General features: G+C 40.8%; 5 protein-coding genes and 2 long non-coding RNA genes across 13 annotated transcripts in view; 3 read left to right on the top strand and 4 right to left on the bottom strand.

Annotated features, from left to right (window-relative positions):
• Window positions 766-2,374, bottom strand: LOC104699550 (putative nuclease HARBI1). Of its 2 annotated transcripts, none has more exons than XM_010414873.2 (2): window positions 2,148-2,374; window positions 766-2,035 (listed from the first exon to the last, which is right to left on the bottom strand). In XM_010414873.2, the coding sequence occupies exons 1-2, from the start codon at window positions 2,299-2,301 to the stop codon at window positions 1,005-1,007; spliced, it is 1,185 nt and encodes a 394-aa protein (XP_010413175.1). In that variant the 5' UTR covers window positions 2,302-2,374; the 3' UTR covers window positions 766-1,004. The 2 variants fall into 2 exon arrangements, with proteins under 2 accessions (XP_010413175.1, XP_010413174.1); XM_010414872.2 differs by having other exon boundaries at window positions 766-2,038; window positions 2,148-2,326.
• Window positions 3,022-6,440, top strand: LOC104699549 (serine/threonine-protein kinase Nek4). 4 transcript variants are annotated; one of them, XM_010414870.2, is made up of 15 exons: window positions 3,022-3,082; window positions 3,433-3,556; window positions 3,671-3,737; window positions 3,844-3,909; window positions 3,990-4,036; window positions 4,142-4,187; window positions 4,273-4,353; window positions 4,444-4,486; window positions 4,555-4,604; window positions 4,693-4,774; window positions 4,871-4,920; window positions 5,005-5,078; window positions 5,159-5,210; window positions 5,316-5,741; window positions 5,822-6,440. In XM_010414870.2, exons 2-15 carry the CDS (start codon window positions 3,471-3,473, stop codon window positions 6,323-6,325), a joined length of 1,674 nt encoding a protein of 557 aa, XP_010413172.1. In that variant the 5' UTR covers window positions 3,022-3,082; window positions 3,433-3,470; the 3' UTR covers window positions 6,326-6,440. The 4 variants fall into 4 exon arrangements, with proteins under 4 accessions (XP_010413172.1, XP_010413171.1, XP_010413170.1 ...); XM_010414869.2 differs by lacking the exon at window positions 3,022-3,082 and adding an exon at window positions 3,169-3,343; XM_010414868.2 differs by lacking the exon at window positions 3,022-3,082 and adding an exon at window positions 3,169-3,348.
• On the top strand, window positions 6,460-8,529 carry LOC104699547. Of its 2 annotated transcripts, none has more exons than XM_010414865.2 (2): window positions 6,460-6,892; window positions 7,012-8,529. In XM_010414865.2, exons 1-2 carry the CDS (start codon window positions 6,626-6,628, stop codon window positions 8,005-8,007), a joined length of 1,263 nt encoding a protein of 420 aa, XP_010413167.1. In that variant the 5' UTR covers window positions 6,460-6,625; the 3' UTR covers window positions 8,008-8,529. The 2 variants fall into 2 exon arrangements, with proteins under 2 accessions (XP_010413167.1, XP_010413168.1); XM_010414866.2 differs by having other exon boundaries at window positions 6,809-6,892; window positions 6,964-8,529.
• LOC104699545 (VAN3-binding protein) lies at window positions 9,984-14,329 on the top strand. Of its 2 annotated transcripts, XM_010414862.2 has the most exons (6): window positions 9,984-10,436; window positions 11,906-12,031; window positions 12,900-13,347; window positions 13,419-13,652; window positions 13,730-13,837; window positions 13,950-14,329. In XM_010414862.2, exons 1-6 carry the CDS (start codon window positions 10,083-10,085, stop codon window positions 14,180-14,182), a joined length of 1,503 nt encoding a protein of 500 aa, XP_010413164.1. In that variant the 5' UTR covers window positions 9,984-10,082; the 3' UTR covers window positions 14,183-14,329. The 2 variants fall into 2 exon arrangements, with proteins under 2 accessions (XP_010413164.1, XP_019082823.1); XM_019227278.1 differs by lacking the exons at window positions 9,984-10,436; window positions 11,906-12,031 and having other exon boundaries at window positions 12,593-13,347.
• LOC104699544 lies at window positions 11,696-13,331 on the bottom strand. Its single transcript, XR_753381.1, has 2 exons — window positions 13,156-13,331; window positions 11,696-11,790 (listed from the first exon to the last, which is right to left on the bottom strand). It is a non-coding gene; the product is annotated as an uncharacterized LOC104699544 (long non-coding RNA).
• Window positions 13,506-14,049, bottom strand: LOC109125531. Its single transcript, XR_002032586.1, has 3 exons — window positions 13,980-14,049; window positions 13,711-13,896; window positions 13,506-13,596 (listed from the first exon to the last, which is right to left on the bottom strand). It is a non-coding gene; the product is annotated as an uncharacterized LOC109125531 (long non-coding RNA).
• Window positions 14,297-14,628, bottom strand: part of LOC104788669 (BI1-like protein) — a gene marked incomplete in the record, with an annotated part of 1,287 nt that continues 955 nt past the window's right edge. Inside the window, 1 exon segment of the mRNA XM_010414864.2 lies at window positions 14,297-14,628. Within this exon segment, the coding sequence (XP_010413166.1) occupies window positions 14,428-14,628 (201 nt within the window).

The raw sequence follows: 14,628 nt of genomic DNA, 5'->3' as shown, positions 1-14,628 counted from the left end.
TAGATAGATTTTAGTTTTCAAGTTTTGCATTTAATAAAATTGCTACATCTAATAAACTATTGTAGTGTTTGTTTCTGTTGAATTTTTAACTCCTAGCCTTCGTGGATAGAGGATGAAGGAGCGAATTTATCCATATTCAATTTCTTTATGTTGAATTTGTTTTTGTTGTTTGAAACTAGTCTACTATTTTCAACCTTAGATGGAAACTAGAAGAATTTATCCATTTTCAATTATATTAAAATTCTATTCAAATCTAATAAAATGATACAAATTATAGTCGTTAGAATCACAATGAAAGATTTAAAAATCTTTTACAGTACTTGAAAATCTATGAATTCATAATTCTTTTCTAATAAATTCTTTCAAATTCTCGCCTCCAATACCATCTCCTAAGACTTCCGATCATTTTTATACATCGAGAAATGAACAACTTTTTTTGGTTCGTGACGCAATCTATCGAAACCAAGAAAGGTCCACTTTCATTCATAACTGACCTCATCCGCATCACGACTCTCTCCAAGATTACTAGTATTTTTTTTTTAATATATATAAATGAAATGATTATTCTTGATAGATTACGTAATTGTTATAGATTATAGTTTGTCATGTGAATATGTTGGGAATCTTCGTCCGTCGTTACTTGTGAGCACAAATAACCAAAACCGAGAAGCATCCACCAGGCACTAGCATATACCCCTTTTTTTTTGTTTGTTGAATTTTTGAATCACAAAACTTTTCAACGCAGTCAGACAAATATAGCTAATATAATTGATGGCACCCCAACAACTCGAAACACCAACTTATAATAAAATAACATTACAGTATTTACATTGGGAAATTGATTATCAACTCCTCTCAACAACAGAGACTGACTAGTTAATAAAATCACACACTTGAGAGGATGAGTCGATTATACATGGAGGGTCTGATTGACTGTATTTTGAATCAAGCATGCTGTTAATCTGGTATCATCTATTGAAGGTTAGGATCCTCACCTCAACTAGTCACCTCAGCAAATACTCAGTGAGATATCCTCTGAGCTCACTACCAAGCGGGTCAGTCTGCTTGCATTTGCATAAGCGGTCTGCATAACCTGCGTCGTGATGACCAGATAAAGGAACATCCTCTTGCAAATAATCCCCACAGTCGATTATGATGTTATGCAGTAGACAACACACCAGTATTATACTAGGCAGTTTCCTTCTGTCTGGCCTCCACATAACCTTGCTCAGAATCCTCCAGCTTCCTTTGAGGTGTGCAAACGCCGTAGCTGCGACTGACCTCACCTTCTCATGCCTGTCGTTGAAGGCCATCATGGGATGATCGCAGTCGTCGTGAGGAGTTATAAGCCAAGGAAGCAGCGGGTAACTGATCCCTCCAACTACATATTCTCTGACTTGGGATCCTTCTTCACCTTCAAAAAGAGTTTTGGCATTCCCGTCTAGAATCTGACCGGATTCACAGAGTTTGAAGAAGCCGGAGAACTTGAGAAGCTTGGAGACGGTCATGCCTCCTGGCCAGCCGGTAACCATGTTGAGGAATCGCATCTCGTGATCAAAGACACCTTGCAAGAACATGCTGTAGTTCTTCTCGAGGTCACACCAGTCATCCGAGGCTTGCACAGCCGGGAGAGTCATGATGATGTGGGTGGTGTCAATGGCTCCGCAGCAATTGGGGAGGCCGCACATATCCTCGAACTTGGACTTGATCTCTTCGATCCGGTCGGAATCAGGCCAGCGGAGATGATGCTTGGCGCGTTCCTCGAGAGACTCGATGAATCTCCAAGTAACCTGGGAAACAGTGGACTGGCCAACGCCAAAGGAAGCACCGACGGAGACCTGAGAATCACCAGAAGCTAAGCGTCTAAGAGCAATGGCGACTTGTTTCTCAACGCTAAGAAGCCTACCCTCGATGTTGATGAGCCCAGAGGGAGGTCTAGAGATGAGATCCTCCCTGACGAGCGAGCAAATGTAGCTAAAGGTGGTCTTGGAAGCCCTGAAGAAGTGCTTGAACGCATCATCTTCATCTAAAGGGACTGCTGGAAAATACAAAGAGATCTGCATTCTCTAAGCTAACAGAATCTATCAAAATCTAACTGAATTAATGAATTCCCCAGAGGAGGTCAGAGAAGAGCAGATCTGAAAAACCTGAGAGAGAAGAGTTACGGTGCCAGAAAGTATCCCACCAGTCGCAGTCGATAGCCTCCGGATCCAAAGGAACTGCCTTCATTCTCTTCTTCTTCTTCTTCTTCTTCTTCTTATCCAAAGAAGGCTGCTTCTTCTTCTTCACCGCCGGAGCCATCGGAGAGAAACAGAGGAAGGAGGTGGGTAAAATTGGGAATTAAACGTCGATAGATTTGCTTGATGGACTCCTCTTAGTGGGCTTTCCAATATCATCGCTTAGGGCCCAGTTCGATTCTTTTTTAAATTCTTTTAAAAACAACAACAATTTAAAATAGAAATTACCTTTTAAAAATCATTCATTATTTTTAAGAAATATACTTTTCTTTTTGTTAGTGATGTGTTTGCTAATTGGGACTGCTTTTTTTCCTTTCCTTTTTGGTAGTTGAATTACTAATTTGCTTTTTAGCTCTATGATTTTATTTTATTTTCCGTTACAAATAATTAATAATCGCATACAAAAGAAAATGGTTGTGCCTTACTACTAGACCAAAATCCAAATTCGTTTTTACTAGAAAAAAAAAAAAAAAAAACTGAAAAAGCAAAGTTTTGTTTTTACTTAATTTCTCCTATCTAAATAAAACAAATAAAAAGATTTGAGCAAATTCAGAGAAAGTCTCATACGTTATTTGATTATTTTTTTTTAAAAGGAAGGCGAAACGTATATGTGGGAAACTGTTAGTTTGCCGCTCTCCCACGGCCACGAATCGTCTCCTCTCTCCTCTGGTCACTGGTCAGGTTAGGTTCTTTCACACTTTCTCTCTCTCTCACACGCAACTTTTGGCCCCTAGGAAATGATTTTTATATATTTCATCTTTTTGATAAAGGTTCCATTTTACAAATTAGATAGATTCTCTGCTCATCGACCACGGTGTCGGTACGATTGAAGGCTCCAAAAAGAGGTTTATAGTAATATTTTTGGACATTGTGCATCATTACGGCATCGGAGCTGTTTCCTACTCTTTTTTTTCTTTTGGTTTTCGCCTTTTTTATGATTACTGTTTGTTGATAGCAATCATAAATCTCGCTGAAAGCTACTCTTTATTTGTTTTCATATTTATTTTGGTGCAATGACTTTGACACTGATTGGATTGCCTCTCCTCTCTCCTCTGTAGCTCTGATTGATGCCAACTTTCTAATCTCTCTACTCTCTCCGTGACTCTGTATAGTATAGTTCTCTTCATCTAAATAATAGCCTTAAGAGTTTTTCTTTTCTTTTGTTTTGTTATACTAAAATTTGTTTTGTTTGAAGACGTCTTGTGGTGAAATTATTAGCAAGCGTGTCTCTCTATGGAGCGGTATGAAGTCTTGGAGCAGATCGGGAAAGGGTCCTTTGGCTCTGCTCTTCTTGTCAGACACAAACAAGAACGAAACAAGTACCCTCTCTCTCGTTCCTTCCTTATTACTTCTCTGCCTTTTGCGTCTTAATTTCTTTGCTCATTGTATTTTGCTCTAATTCTTTGATTCTGTTTTTTTTTTTGGTTTTACAGATACGTATTGAAAAGGATCCGTCTCGCCCGCCAGTCTGATAGGGCTCGCCGATCAGCTCATCAGGAGGTTTGTGTTTTTCTTCTATTCCACCCTTTATTTTGTTCTCCTTGGATTTTAAGATTATATATGAATGTATGAGTTTGGACCCTTCCCCCCACCATTCATGTTTCAGATGGAGCTCATTTCTACTGTCCGCAATCCATTTGTTGTAGAGTACAAAGATTCATGGGTTGAAAAGGTCTCTTCTCCTTCTCTCCTTTTGCTCATGAAATTCTCTGGCTGCCTTCTCTACTTATCATCTATCTTTCTTGTTTCAAGGGTTGCTATGTGTGCATCGTTATTGGATATTGTGAAGGCGGAGACATGTATGTACAAATAGTTTTCCCCCCATTATATTATATATATAAAAACCAAACTCAATAAGTTAGAAGAAATGGGCTCTTATATATTTTTGGATTTGAATTTTGCAGGACAGAAACCATAAAAAGAGCATGTGGTGTTCATTTCCCTGAAGAGGTTTGTCTTTCATTGCTTATCTCTTCCCGTTCTTACACTCTATGACTGGCATTATCCCTGAAGAGAACCCACTAAACCATATCAGAAACTATGCCAATGGCTTGTCCAACTCTTAATGGCACTCGATTATCTGCACTCCAACCATATTCTTCACCGTGATGTCAAGGTAACCCGCTTAGATATCATTGACTTCCAAAATTTTGTGCTCCTTTCCTGTTCCAAACATCTAATCATTCTCAATCACATGTCTTTTCAGTGTTCTAACATATTCTTGACAAAAGAGCAAGACATACGGCTTGGTAAGTTTTTAGATTCACTTTCCTTGGCCTCTTTATCAGCTATTAACACATCCATATTCCTGTCTCAGGTGACTTTGGACTCGCTAAGATTCTAACTTCTGATGACCTTACATCCTCTGTAAGTTCTGAACAATGACACTAGCAAATCTTGTGCTGTTTTTGAGACACATATATGAAGAGCCACACTAGTACTGTATTTATTATAGGTTGTTGGAACTCCAAGTTACATGTGCCCTGAGCTTCTTACTGACATACCTTACGGATCAAAGTCAGACATTTGGTCTTTGGGTATTAACAATACATTTTTCATTGATTTTATTTACTTATTATCATACACTTCTCCACCTTTTTGACTAACTTTTAATACATCATCCTGGCAAACAGGATGCTGCATGTATGAAATGGCTGCTCATAAACCTCCGTTCAAAGCTTCCGTAAGTATCCTTAAAGTTTGTTGATCAATTTATTTAGGAATTAAAAAACATGATGTAAATTAAAATGTGAAATCATGATTGTAGGATGTGCAGACATTGATCAACAAAATACACAAGTTGATAATGGATCCTATTCCTGCCATGTATTCCGGTTCATTGTAAGTCTAAAATCATTTTTCTCTTTTATCATTAACCGGCTGGCTTGCTGTACCAACCTCTTTCCCTCCCTTATCTGCAGCCGAGGCCTTATCAAAAGCATGTTGAGGAAAAATCCTCAACTCAGGCCTAGTGTATGTTTCCTCCTATAATGCTTATTTGATTTTTGATGATTGAGTAGTCCTCTTGTAAGGTTAAATCTTAATTGAGTTATAAGCATCGTTGTTATCTCGCTGCAGGCTAAGGAGCTGCTTAACCATCCTCATCTTCAGCCTTACATCAGTATGGTTTATCTGAAGCTGGAGAGTCCCAGACGAAGCACTTTTCCACTCCAATTTCCTGAGAGGGTCGCTACAGTGAAGGAAAGAAGGAGTTCGTTTAGCAACGACAGAAGATTGAATCCGAGTATCTCTGATACAGAAGCAGGTTCTGTGTCTTCTTCAGGAAAAGCATCTCATTCACCAATGTTTAATGTAAGAAAAGTGTCAGAAGTAACTGTTGGAGTCGTCAGAGAAGAGATTGTTTCTCAGAGGCAGGAGGGAGTCAAGAAACAATCAGGTGCAGCCGGAACACCAAGATTGGCTGCAGGGACCTCAGCTAAAGCATCTGTCATGTCGAAGAGGCTTGAAACGGCGCCACGTACTGTCTCCAAACATGAAGTGCAGGTAAGAAGAAAAATGAAACCTTCAGGTTCTTGAGATATATACAAGGAGCCAGGGAGTGACCTCTGTACTTTATCGTGTAGGTATCAGATCCTAGAGACAGGAGAAGGAGAGCATCTCTTCCGTTGGTCGTGGAAAATCCTAAGACGACTTATGAATCGGACATCACAGCTCTGTGTGGCCTAAACTCGCCAGATGTTTCTGTGAACGTTCCAAGATTCGACAAGATAGCTGAATTCCCTGAGGATATCGAGATAGCCTCAGGAGCACTAGGTGGGCGGCGCTCTTTATCTTCTCATCCTCGGCCTGATCATGGTGAGGAAAATGCCAACCGTTCGATCACAAAGGACAAGTGTACTGTACAGAAAAGGTCAGTTTCGGAGATAAAAGAGAGAAGGTTTGACACGTCTTCGTATCAGCAGCGTGCGGAGGCTCTAGAGGGACTGCTGGAGTTCAGTGCAAGGCTTTTGCAACAAAAACGGTACGATGAGCTTGGCGTTCTGCTAAAGCCCTTTGGAGCCGAGAGGGTGTCACCGAGGGAGACGGCCATCTGGTTAACTAAGAGCTTCAAAGAAGCTTCCGTGTAGATGAAGCAACAACTAGTTCGCTTTCCTACTCACTTGTCCTTTTGCTTGTCCGTGTGAGCTACTGTATATATAAAATAAATAAATAAAAAAACGGCGATGCTTTCGATTCTCACTACCTAAAACGGCATGTAGTTATCCCGGCTGTCAAAAGCTTGCTTGTGTTTTGGGCTGTGTTGGGCCACTGCGTGCGTTAGTGGATTTGTTTTGGACATTTTGTGAATTAGGAGGAAAATGTACGGGTCGTGTGGTAAATAGGGGAAAGAAGGAGGACCACACAAACACAAAGACAAAGAAAGTGAAATGGCAGAAGAAGAAACAGAGATTCTGGAACCCTATCAAGTGTCCTTCTCGGACCTTGTCCATTTGTCATCTCGCTTTCAATCTCCGAGAGACCGTAAACGCTTCCAATGCATCTCGAGAAAAGTGATGTCAGCTCTTGGCCCCACCGGTCCAGGCCTGCTTTGTATCACCGGCGTTCTTGGCTCCGCCGTTCTCCGCCGTCAACTCCTCCCTATGGCTCGGAAGCTTGCTCTTCTCGATCCGGACAAGCGGATTCGCATTCTCAAGGTACGATTCTTGCTTTTGCTCTCTCTCTCTCTCTCTCAAGAATTGGAACTTTGATCTAGTTGCTTCATCAGGGATACTGATGATTCTGTCTGTGTGTTCATCCTTACTACTGGCTAAAGGAGCACCACTTGGGTAGCGACGTTTCTCTCAAGAATCCACTACGAGATGTCTCGTCTTTTGCAATGCAGCTCAACTATGAACGCACTTCTAAATCTTCACCGGGAAAGCTGCGGTTCCATGAGCCTGCCGCTACACTGGACTTGCAGGAGGTTAATGATGATGATGAGTTCACAAATCTTGGTACTGCCTTTAAGGAATTAGGTTTTTGTATGAGGGAATTAGGCTTGTCCATTGCTCGTATATGCGACAGGGAGATTGGTGGAGGCTTCCTTGAGGATAGTTTACTGGATTCTTGCACAGCCAAGGCACGTCTTATACATTACCACTCTGCTGCTGATAAATGTGCTCTCAGAGAAACCGCCGAGAGGATAAACCAATCTGGTAAACGCAAGAGCAGAGTCCAGAGTACAGCTGAGCAAGAGGTGAACCGTAGAAACGGGAATAGTTTGAATGGGAGTCACTTCAACCTGTGGCAACAGTGGCACTACGATTATGGCATCTTTACAGTTCTCACGGATCCTATGTTTTTATCCTCCTATTCATACCAGGAATACACTTTGATGGGCGGCCACTCTTATCTGCAGATCTATCATCCCAGCAAGAACAAGTTGTACATGGTCAAGACTCCACAAGACAGTTTTATTGTTCAAATTGGAGAGTCTGCTGATATTCTGTCCAAAGGGAAGCTACGGTCGACCCTTCACTGTGTGTGCAAACCAGAGAAGCTGGAGCACTTAAGCCGTGAGACATTTGTGGTCTTCTTACAGCCAAAGTGGAGCCAAACTTTCTCAGTCTCAGAATATACAATGGAACATCTAAGGTCATATTCTCTACAGAGTCAGCTCTCTGATAAGGATGAGGTCCCTAATCTAGATATACAGAAAATCGTTCCACCTCTATCGTCTCGGGTAAGGGATGGGATGACATTTGCCGAGTTTTCTCGAGAAACAACAAAGCAGTACTACGGAGGGAATGGTCTGCAATCTAATAGATAGATGGCCCGTCCTAGCTAGCGAGACATGTGCAAATGATGAAACCCCCCTCTCTCAGGTAGATAGGTTGTCAAGTCTTTAGGTAGTCAATTTTCAGGTCAATTACTTCATAGTAATGAGTTAGTTGAAGCCAAGAAGAATGAGCCAAAGAGGGTTAGTTCTGAAAGAGATTAGATTAAAGGTAAGAGTTGGGATTCGTCTTGTGTACTTCGATGTTGGAGCCAAAAAACAGTGAAAGCTGTTACATCGTTTTCACAGTCAAAAGCAACTCTCTCTTTCCAACATGCTTTCTTTTGCTCTTCTATAGTCTCTCTCTGTGACTCAGTTTATGTTCCTGTTGTGTCTCCCCCGATGCTGTTCCATTCTTACATCTCTTTGTTTCTTTGTTTGCTTTTTCAAGCGTCGCATTAAGACAAAGTGGTGTTATTAAAGTAAAAGCTGCATCCCCTCTTCACAGATTCCTTTAGGGAATCAATATTTTTCTCTTCCTTTTTTTGACATTTTATGATTTATCGTGTTTTTTCATGAATGGTTTTGTACGTGTAGATCAAATCGATAAAAAGGGGTTTCGCTCGCAAATCTTTTCTTTTGTGAATTCAAAACAAAGTTTCAAACTTTCTCCCTTCAAAGATGCTTGTTTTGACTTGGAGGTGCTTTTTTCATCGAAAGTGACCTTGGTTTCAAAACCCTAACTCTAAAACCTTAGAAAAACGGATATGGTGTAGGTAATATATATATTTGTAAGGAAATCAAAAGCAAAAGAAGATAGTAGCTCAAAAGTACTTTAAAGTAACAATAAAATGGAAAAGAGGATTCATCATTCATCCATTCAAAGTGCAGATACACGTTCAATTTAAAAATTTATGGTATAAAATACAAAACGTCCAAACAAGAACAATGATTGCAGGCAAAGGAATAATCAAAGAGACAAAATGACATTTTTCTAAGGGATTGTAAAAGAAAGAATGGAAATATATGGGTATCCCTAGAATTAGACAGAGCAAAAGGGAATGAAGGATGTATCTTTATTAAGTGGTCACCCACCTAGCTATAGTTTCTTTCAAAGTGCCTGTAGTATATAAACAAGTATGTGCATGATATTTTGAATATCAGATATATACGCGTTTTAAGATTGATGTATTATGAGAAACAAAAGAAAATTCATAAGTTTAAATGCCTAGAGGAGAACCTTGGATATATAATTTGATAGTATTGGGATGAATGAATAACATACGGGGTTGCAAATGAGGTGAAGAAGAGAGAGAGAGAGAGAGAGAAAGAGAAGAAAGAAGGTGACGTAAGGGAAAGCACGCGAAGCAGAAGGCAGAAGCATATGTGAATGTACGCAAAGTTCGCAGCTTTGTGTTTCAAAACCAAAGGAAAAGGGAACAGTGAGTAAAGGCTGAGGGACCAAATTATAGGAGACTGATAAACAAACACGGTCGTTTCGTTTCACTTCTTTATTATGTTATGGGATCTTGTCCTGCTCCCCATATTCTCTCTCACCAAGTTTTAAGCCAAATCCATTAGTTTAACCAACATTTCCATGATGTAATATCATCTTTACTCTTTACACACCTCCACGTAAGATCTACATATAAAACCAATACCTAGATGGTTGTTTAATCAACATACACTACTAATATGTGCTTTTCCTTATTTAGAAACACAACACTCTAGTCTAATCACATATTTGGGGTCATCTAAAACATAAATGTCTTATATATATAACCTATGACTAGTCTGCTGTCTTAGTATTGTGATTATTTTGATTAATATAATGGCAAATACAAGGATGACTTTTTTTACAAGACTCGTTGATAGGTCTAAAGTAATTTTATGATATGTGTATTAAACAATTGGCCTCTATTATTATAATTTGAAAAGTGACGTCTTTATTTTTGGTATCCAATTATTTACGCAGCGACTATATATAATGTCAAGACTAGTCAGACAAGTCCTACTCTCAACGAAATAAATCACTTTTTTTTTTCTTTCGAAGAAAAAGAAAAGGTAATACACCTAAACTAGTTTCTGTTTCCTTGTCAAGAAGAGTCAAGTTAAGAGAGAGAGGGAGGATGGAGAGAGAACTTAGACGACCGAACCCAATCAACAGCTCTCGCCGGCCGGAGATGTTTTCTTCAGGCGCCGGTAGTACTCATCTGCCGGAAAGCCCACGAGGCCCAATGGAGTTCTTGTCTAGATCCTGGAGCGTCTCTGCTTTGGAAGTCTCCAGGGCTCTCCACACCGCCAAATCAGCTTCAGCCACCAACAGAGCTCCCTCCTCCATCAACACTCCAATACCGGAGGAAACGACGAACCCTGAAAAAGAAGAATGTCCGCCGGAGAACAATACTAGTGTCAGTAGCCAGTTCACGTTCACTGCCTCCGCCACTTCACAGCTTGTTCTTGAGCGCATTATGTCTCAATCGGTAAGGGTTACAAAGGTTTGGACAACACTCTTGTACACTAATTTGTACCTACGCTGCGATCTTGATATGAGGAGTGTTTCTGTTTTTGGTTTTTGAAAATGAAGGAGGTGTCACCGTTAACATCGGGGAGGCTATCACACAGTAGCGGACCACTCAACGGCGGTGGTTCTTTCACGGAGACAGACAGTCCTCCCATCTCCCCCTCCGACGACTTCGACGACGTCGTCAAGGTACTTGTTCCATTACACTACAGTAGTGTCTCTAATCCTTAGATTGATCTTTTTACGAGTCCCGCTAATATGTTTTACTTAGAACGTAAGTCGCATGCTTTAGAGTTTATAGAGTTTGTTACCATTTACCAAAGCAAAGAAAAGAAGAAACCCTTTTTTTTTTTTATTAGTAGTAATTTTTTTGTACAGGCAAAATCAGATTTGACTTTGACTCTCCCCACTTTAACCTTTGTTTGTTTTAGCCTCTCACTCACTTCTTCACACACACAAGTTAATGTTACTACAGTAGCATATATATTCGTCAATAGATAGATGTTGTTTCCCTCCAATTTACTACTAATTGAGATCCATCCATGTATGTACATATTTATTAATAGGGAATATACTTATTATATTATATATTGGGGTGGGTGACCAATCTTTAGTTGGTAGAGCGTCTCCTTAAATTGGGTCGTTGTCTTAATTTAAGCAAGTGCCAGGGATTAGCCGTCTGAGTCTTGGGACTATAAGACCGCACTAAAAGCCCTGTCGGCGATCGTTAGATTGATAGAGAGTATCCAATTCCAAGTTTTTTTAATGCTCTGTCTCCACTTCATTTACTTTGATGAACTTTAATACATAAAAAAAGATTAAAGACATATTTGGACACGAGAATAGGAATGTGACTGTAACGCCTAGAGCTCCTTCATGTTTCGCTCGTTTTAGGATAGTTCTCGGGAATTGCTATCACACACCCTCCCTCCCTCCTTAACGCCTAGAGCTCCTTCATGGAGCTCACCTCCATTTGCTTTTCTAGTCAAATGTAGTGCGATCAACTTGTTACCATTTTTATTAACTCTCTTTTATCTTAACCAAAATCCTAATGCAGTACTTTCGCACCCACAACACCATACAGCCTCTCTTCTCTGGCACTGGAGGCAGCCGTAGTGGTACCACCGGAAACGGGAGCAATACCCCAATGGCTGGAACAGGCCCAAAGACTGTTGGTAGGTGGCTCAAAGACCGGAAGGAAAAGAAGAAAGAAGAGAGTAGAGCTCAGAATGCACAGGTCCATGCAGCTGTCTCAGTTGCAGCGGTTGCATCTGCTGTGGCAGCTGTAGCTGCAGCGACAGTAGCTTCTTCACCTGGTAAAAACGAGCAGATGGCCAGAATTGATATGGCCATGGCTTNCACTAATTTGTACCTACGCTGCGATCTTGATATGAGGAGTGTTTCTGTTTTTGGTTTTTGAAAATGAAGGAGGTGTCACCGTTAACATCGGGGAGGCTATCACACAGTAGCGGACCACTCAACGGCGGTGGTTCTTTCACGGAGACAGACAGTCCTCCAATCTCCCCCTCCGACGACTTCGACGACGTCGTCAAGGTACTTGTTCCATTACACTACAGTAGTGTCTCTAATCCTTAGATTGATCTTTTTACGAGTCCCGCTAATATGTTTTACTTAGAACGTAAGTCGCATGCTTTAGAGTTTATAGAGTTTGTTACCATTTACCAAAGCAAAGAAAAGAAGAAACCCTTTTTTTTTTTTATTAGTAGTAATTTTTTTGTACAGGCAAAATCAGATTTGACTTTGACTCTCCCCACTTTAACCTTTGTTTGTTTTAGCCTCTCACTCACTTCTTCACACACACAAGTTAATGTTACTACAGTAGCATATATATTCGTCAATAGATAGATGTTGTTTCCCTCCAATTTACTACTAATTGAGATCCATCCATGTATGTACATATTTATTAATAGGGAATATACTTATTATATTATATATTGGGGTGGGTGACCAATCTTTAGTTGGTAGAGCGTCTCCTTAAATTGGGTCGTTGTCTTAATTTAAGCAAGTGCCAGGGATTAGCCGTCTGAGTCTTGGGACTATAAGACCGCACTAAAAGCCCTGTCGGCGATCGTTAGATTGATAGAGAGTATCCAATTCCAAGTTTTTTTAATGCTCTGTCTCCACTTCATTTACTTTGATGAACTTTAATACATAAAAAAAGATTAAAGACATATTTGGACACGAGAATAGGAATGTGACTGTAACGCCTAGAGCTCCTTCATGTTTCGCTCGTTTTAGGATAGTTCTCGGGAATTGCTATCACACACCCTCCCTCCCTCCTTAACGCCTAGAGCTCCTTCATGGAGCTCACCTCCATTTGCTTTTCTAGTCAAATGTAGTGCGATCAACTTGTTACCATTTTTATTAACTCTCTTTTATCTTAACCAAAATCCTAATGCAGTACTTTCGCACCCACAACACCATACAGCCTCTCTTCTCTGGCACTGGAGGCAGCCGTAGTGGTACCACCGGAAACGGGAGCAATACCCCAATGGCTGGAACAGGCCCAAAGACTGTTGGTAGGTGGCTCAAAGACCGGAAGGAAAAGAAGAAAGAAGAGAGTAGAGCTCAGAATGCACAGGTCCATGCAGCTGTCTCAGTTGCAGCGGTTGCATCTGCTGTGGCAGCTGTAGCTGCAGCGACAGCAGCTTCTTCACCTGGTAAAAACGAGCAGATGGCCAGAATTGATATGGCCATGGCTTCTGCCGCTGCTCTGGTGGCTGCTCAGTGTGTGGAGGCCGCAGAAATCATGGGCGCAGAAAGGGATCATTTGGCATCCGTTGTGAGCTCTGCAGTGAATGTTAAGTCCCATGACGATATTGTCACGCTTACTGCAGCTGCTGCAACAGGTATTGCATTAAAACGTAGTCAAATTTCCTTCTGTCTAGATTCCATATGTGAATTCGCCCACTTCCTGCAGCTCTGCGAGGAGCTGCTGCACTCAAGGCACGAGCACTAAAAGAAGTGTGGAACATAGCTGCTGTGACACCAGCCGAGAAAGGAACAAATTCAGCATTGTGTGGCCAGGTTGACACAAAGCATAGCGATAGCAGCTTTAGTGGAGAATTACCCATGGCTGGGGAAGACTTCTTCGGAGCCTGCAATCAGGAACTACTAGCTAAAGGCACTGAGCTCCTCAAACGAACTCGTGGAGGTACTTACACTCGTGTAAAGGACTTAGTAAGCTGAGTTAAACAGAAAAGGTCGCTAACCTTGAAGTTTTTTAAGCAGGTGATCTCCACTGGAAGATAGTTTCTGTCTACATCAACAAAGCAGGCCAAGTTGTGCTGAAAATGAAAAGTAAACACGTCGGGGGTACCTACACAAAGAAGAAGAAACGTAGGTTCTTTACCTCGCGAACATTTCCTCTCTTACACTAGCTGGCTTTTGAACTAAAGCTGGGAAGATAATACACAACTCATAAACTGTTTGATTTGGGCTTGTGTTGCAGATATGGTGCTTGAAGTGAAAAAGGATGTACCTGCATGGGCTGGCAGGGATCTCTTCAACGGAGACAAGCATCAGCACTACTTCGGGTTAAAGACTGAAACAAAGAGGATCATTGAATTTGAGTGCAGAAACCAAAGAGAATACGATATATGGACTCAGGGGGTATCCCGGCTTCTTGCGATTGCTACAGAGAAGAAGCAGAAAAATTCTATGTCCAAATGGATGGCACCTTAATAACAACATAAAGTCGACCTTCATATGATTAAGAATAGGTTTAAGCATCAAGGAGTAGAGAAGACTTTCCCTTTTGTAATATCCTTTTATTCCATTGATTAAAAGAGAGATGACTTTTAAAAGCTAACAAGTACAATATATTATTGGCTTCCTGTGTCATGTTACAACGTTCAACCTTTTTTTTTACAAGCCAAATATTACCTTCTGCAGACAAAAGAATTAGAACAGATGAAAGTAGAGCGCTTTTAACTATCAGCAGCTCTTAAGAGAGTGAGGAGAGAGAGGAAGAGATTAATGACATCCAAATAAAGAGAGATAGCAGCCCAGATGTACTCGTCATACGAGTGCCTCTTGATCAAGTTGTCGGTATCATAGACAATGTAGCCACAGAAGATGATGGATGCAATACAACCATAGATCATCACTGAGATCTTACCTAGAGGGAA

This window comes from Camelina sativa, chromosome 7 (assembly GCF_000633955.1).
Source record: "Camelina sativa cultivar DH55 chromosome 7, Cs, whole genome shotgun sequence".
In the NCBI taxonomy this organism is placed as follows: domain Eukaryota; kingdom Viridiplantae; phylum Streptophyta; class Magnoliopsida; order Brassicales; family Brassicaceae; genus Camelina; species Camelina sativa.
Note: the sequence above shows the minus strand (reverse complement) of the source record. Positions and strands in the feature narration are given on the sequence as shown.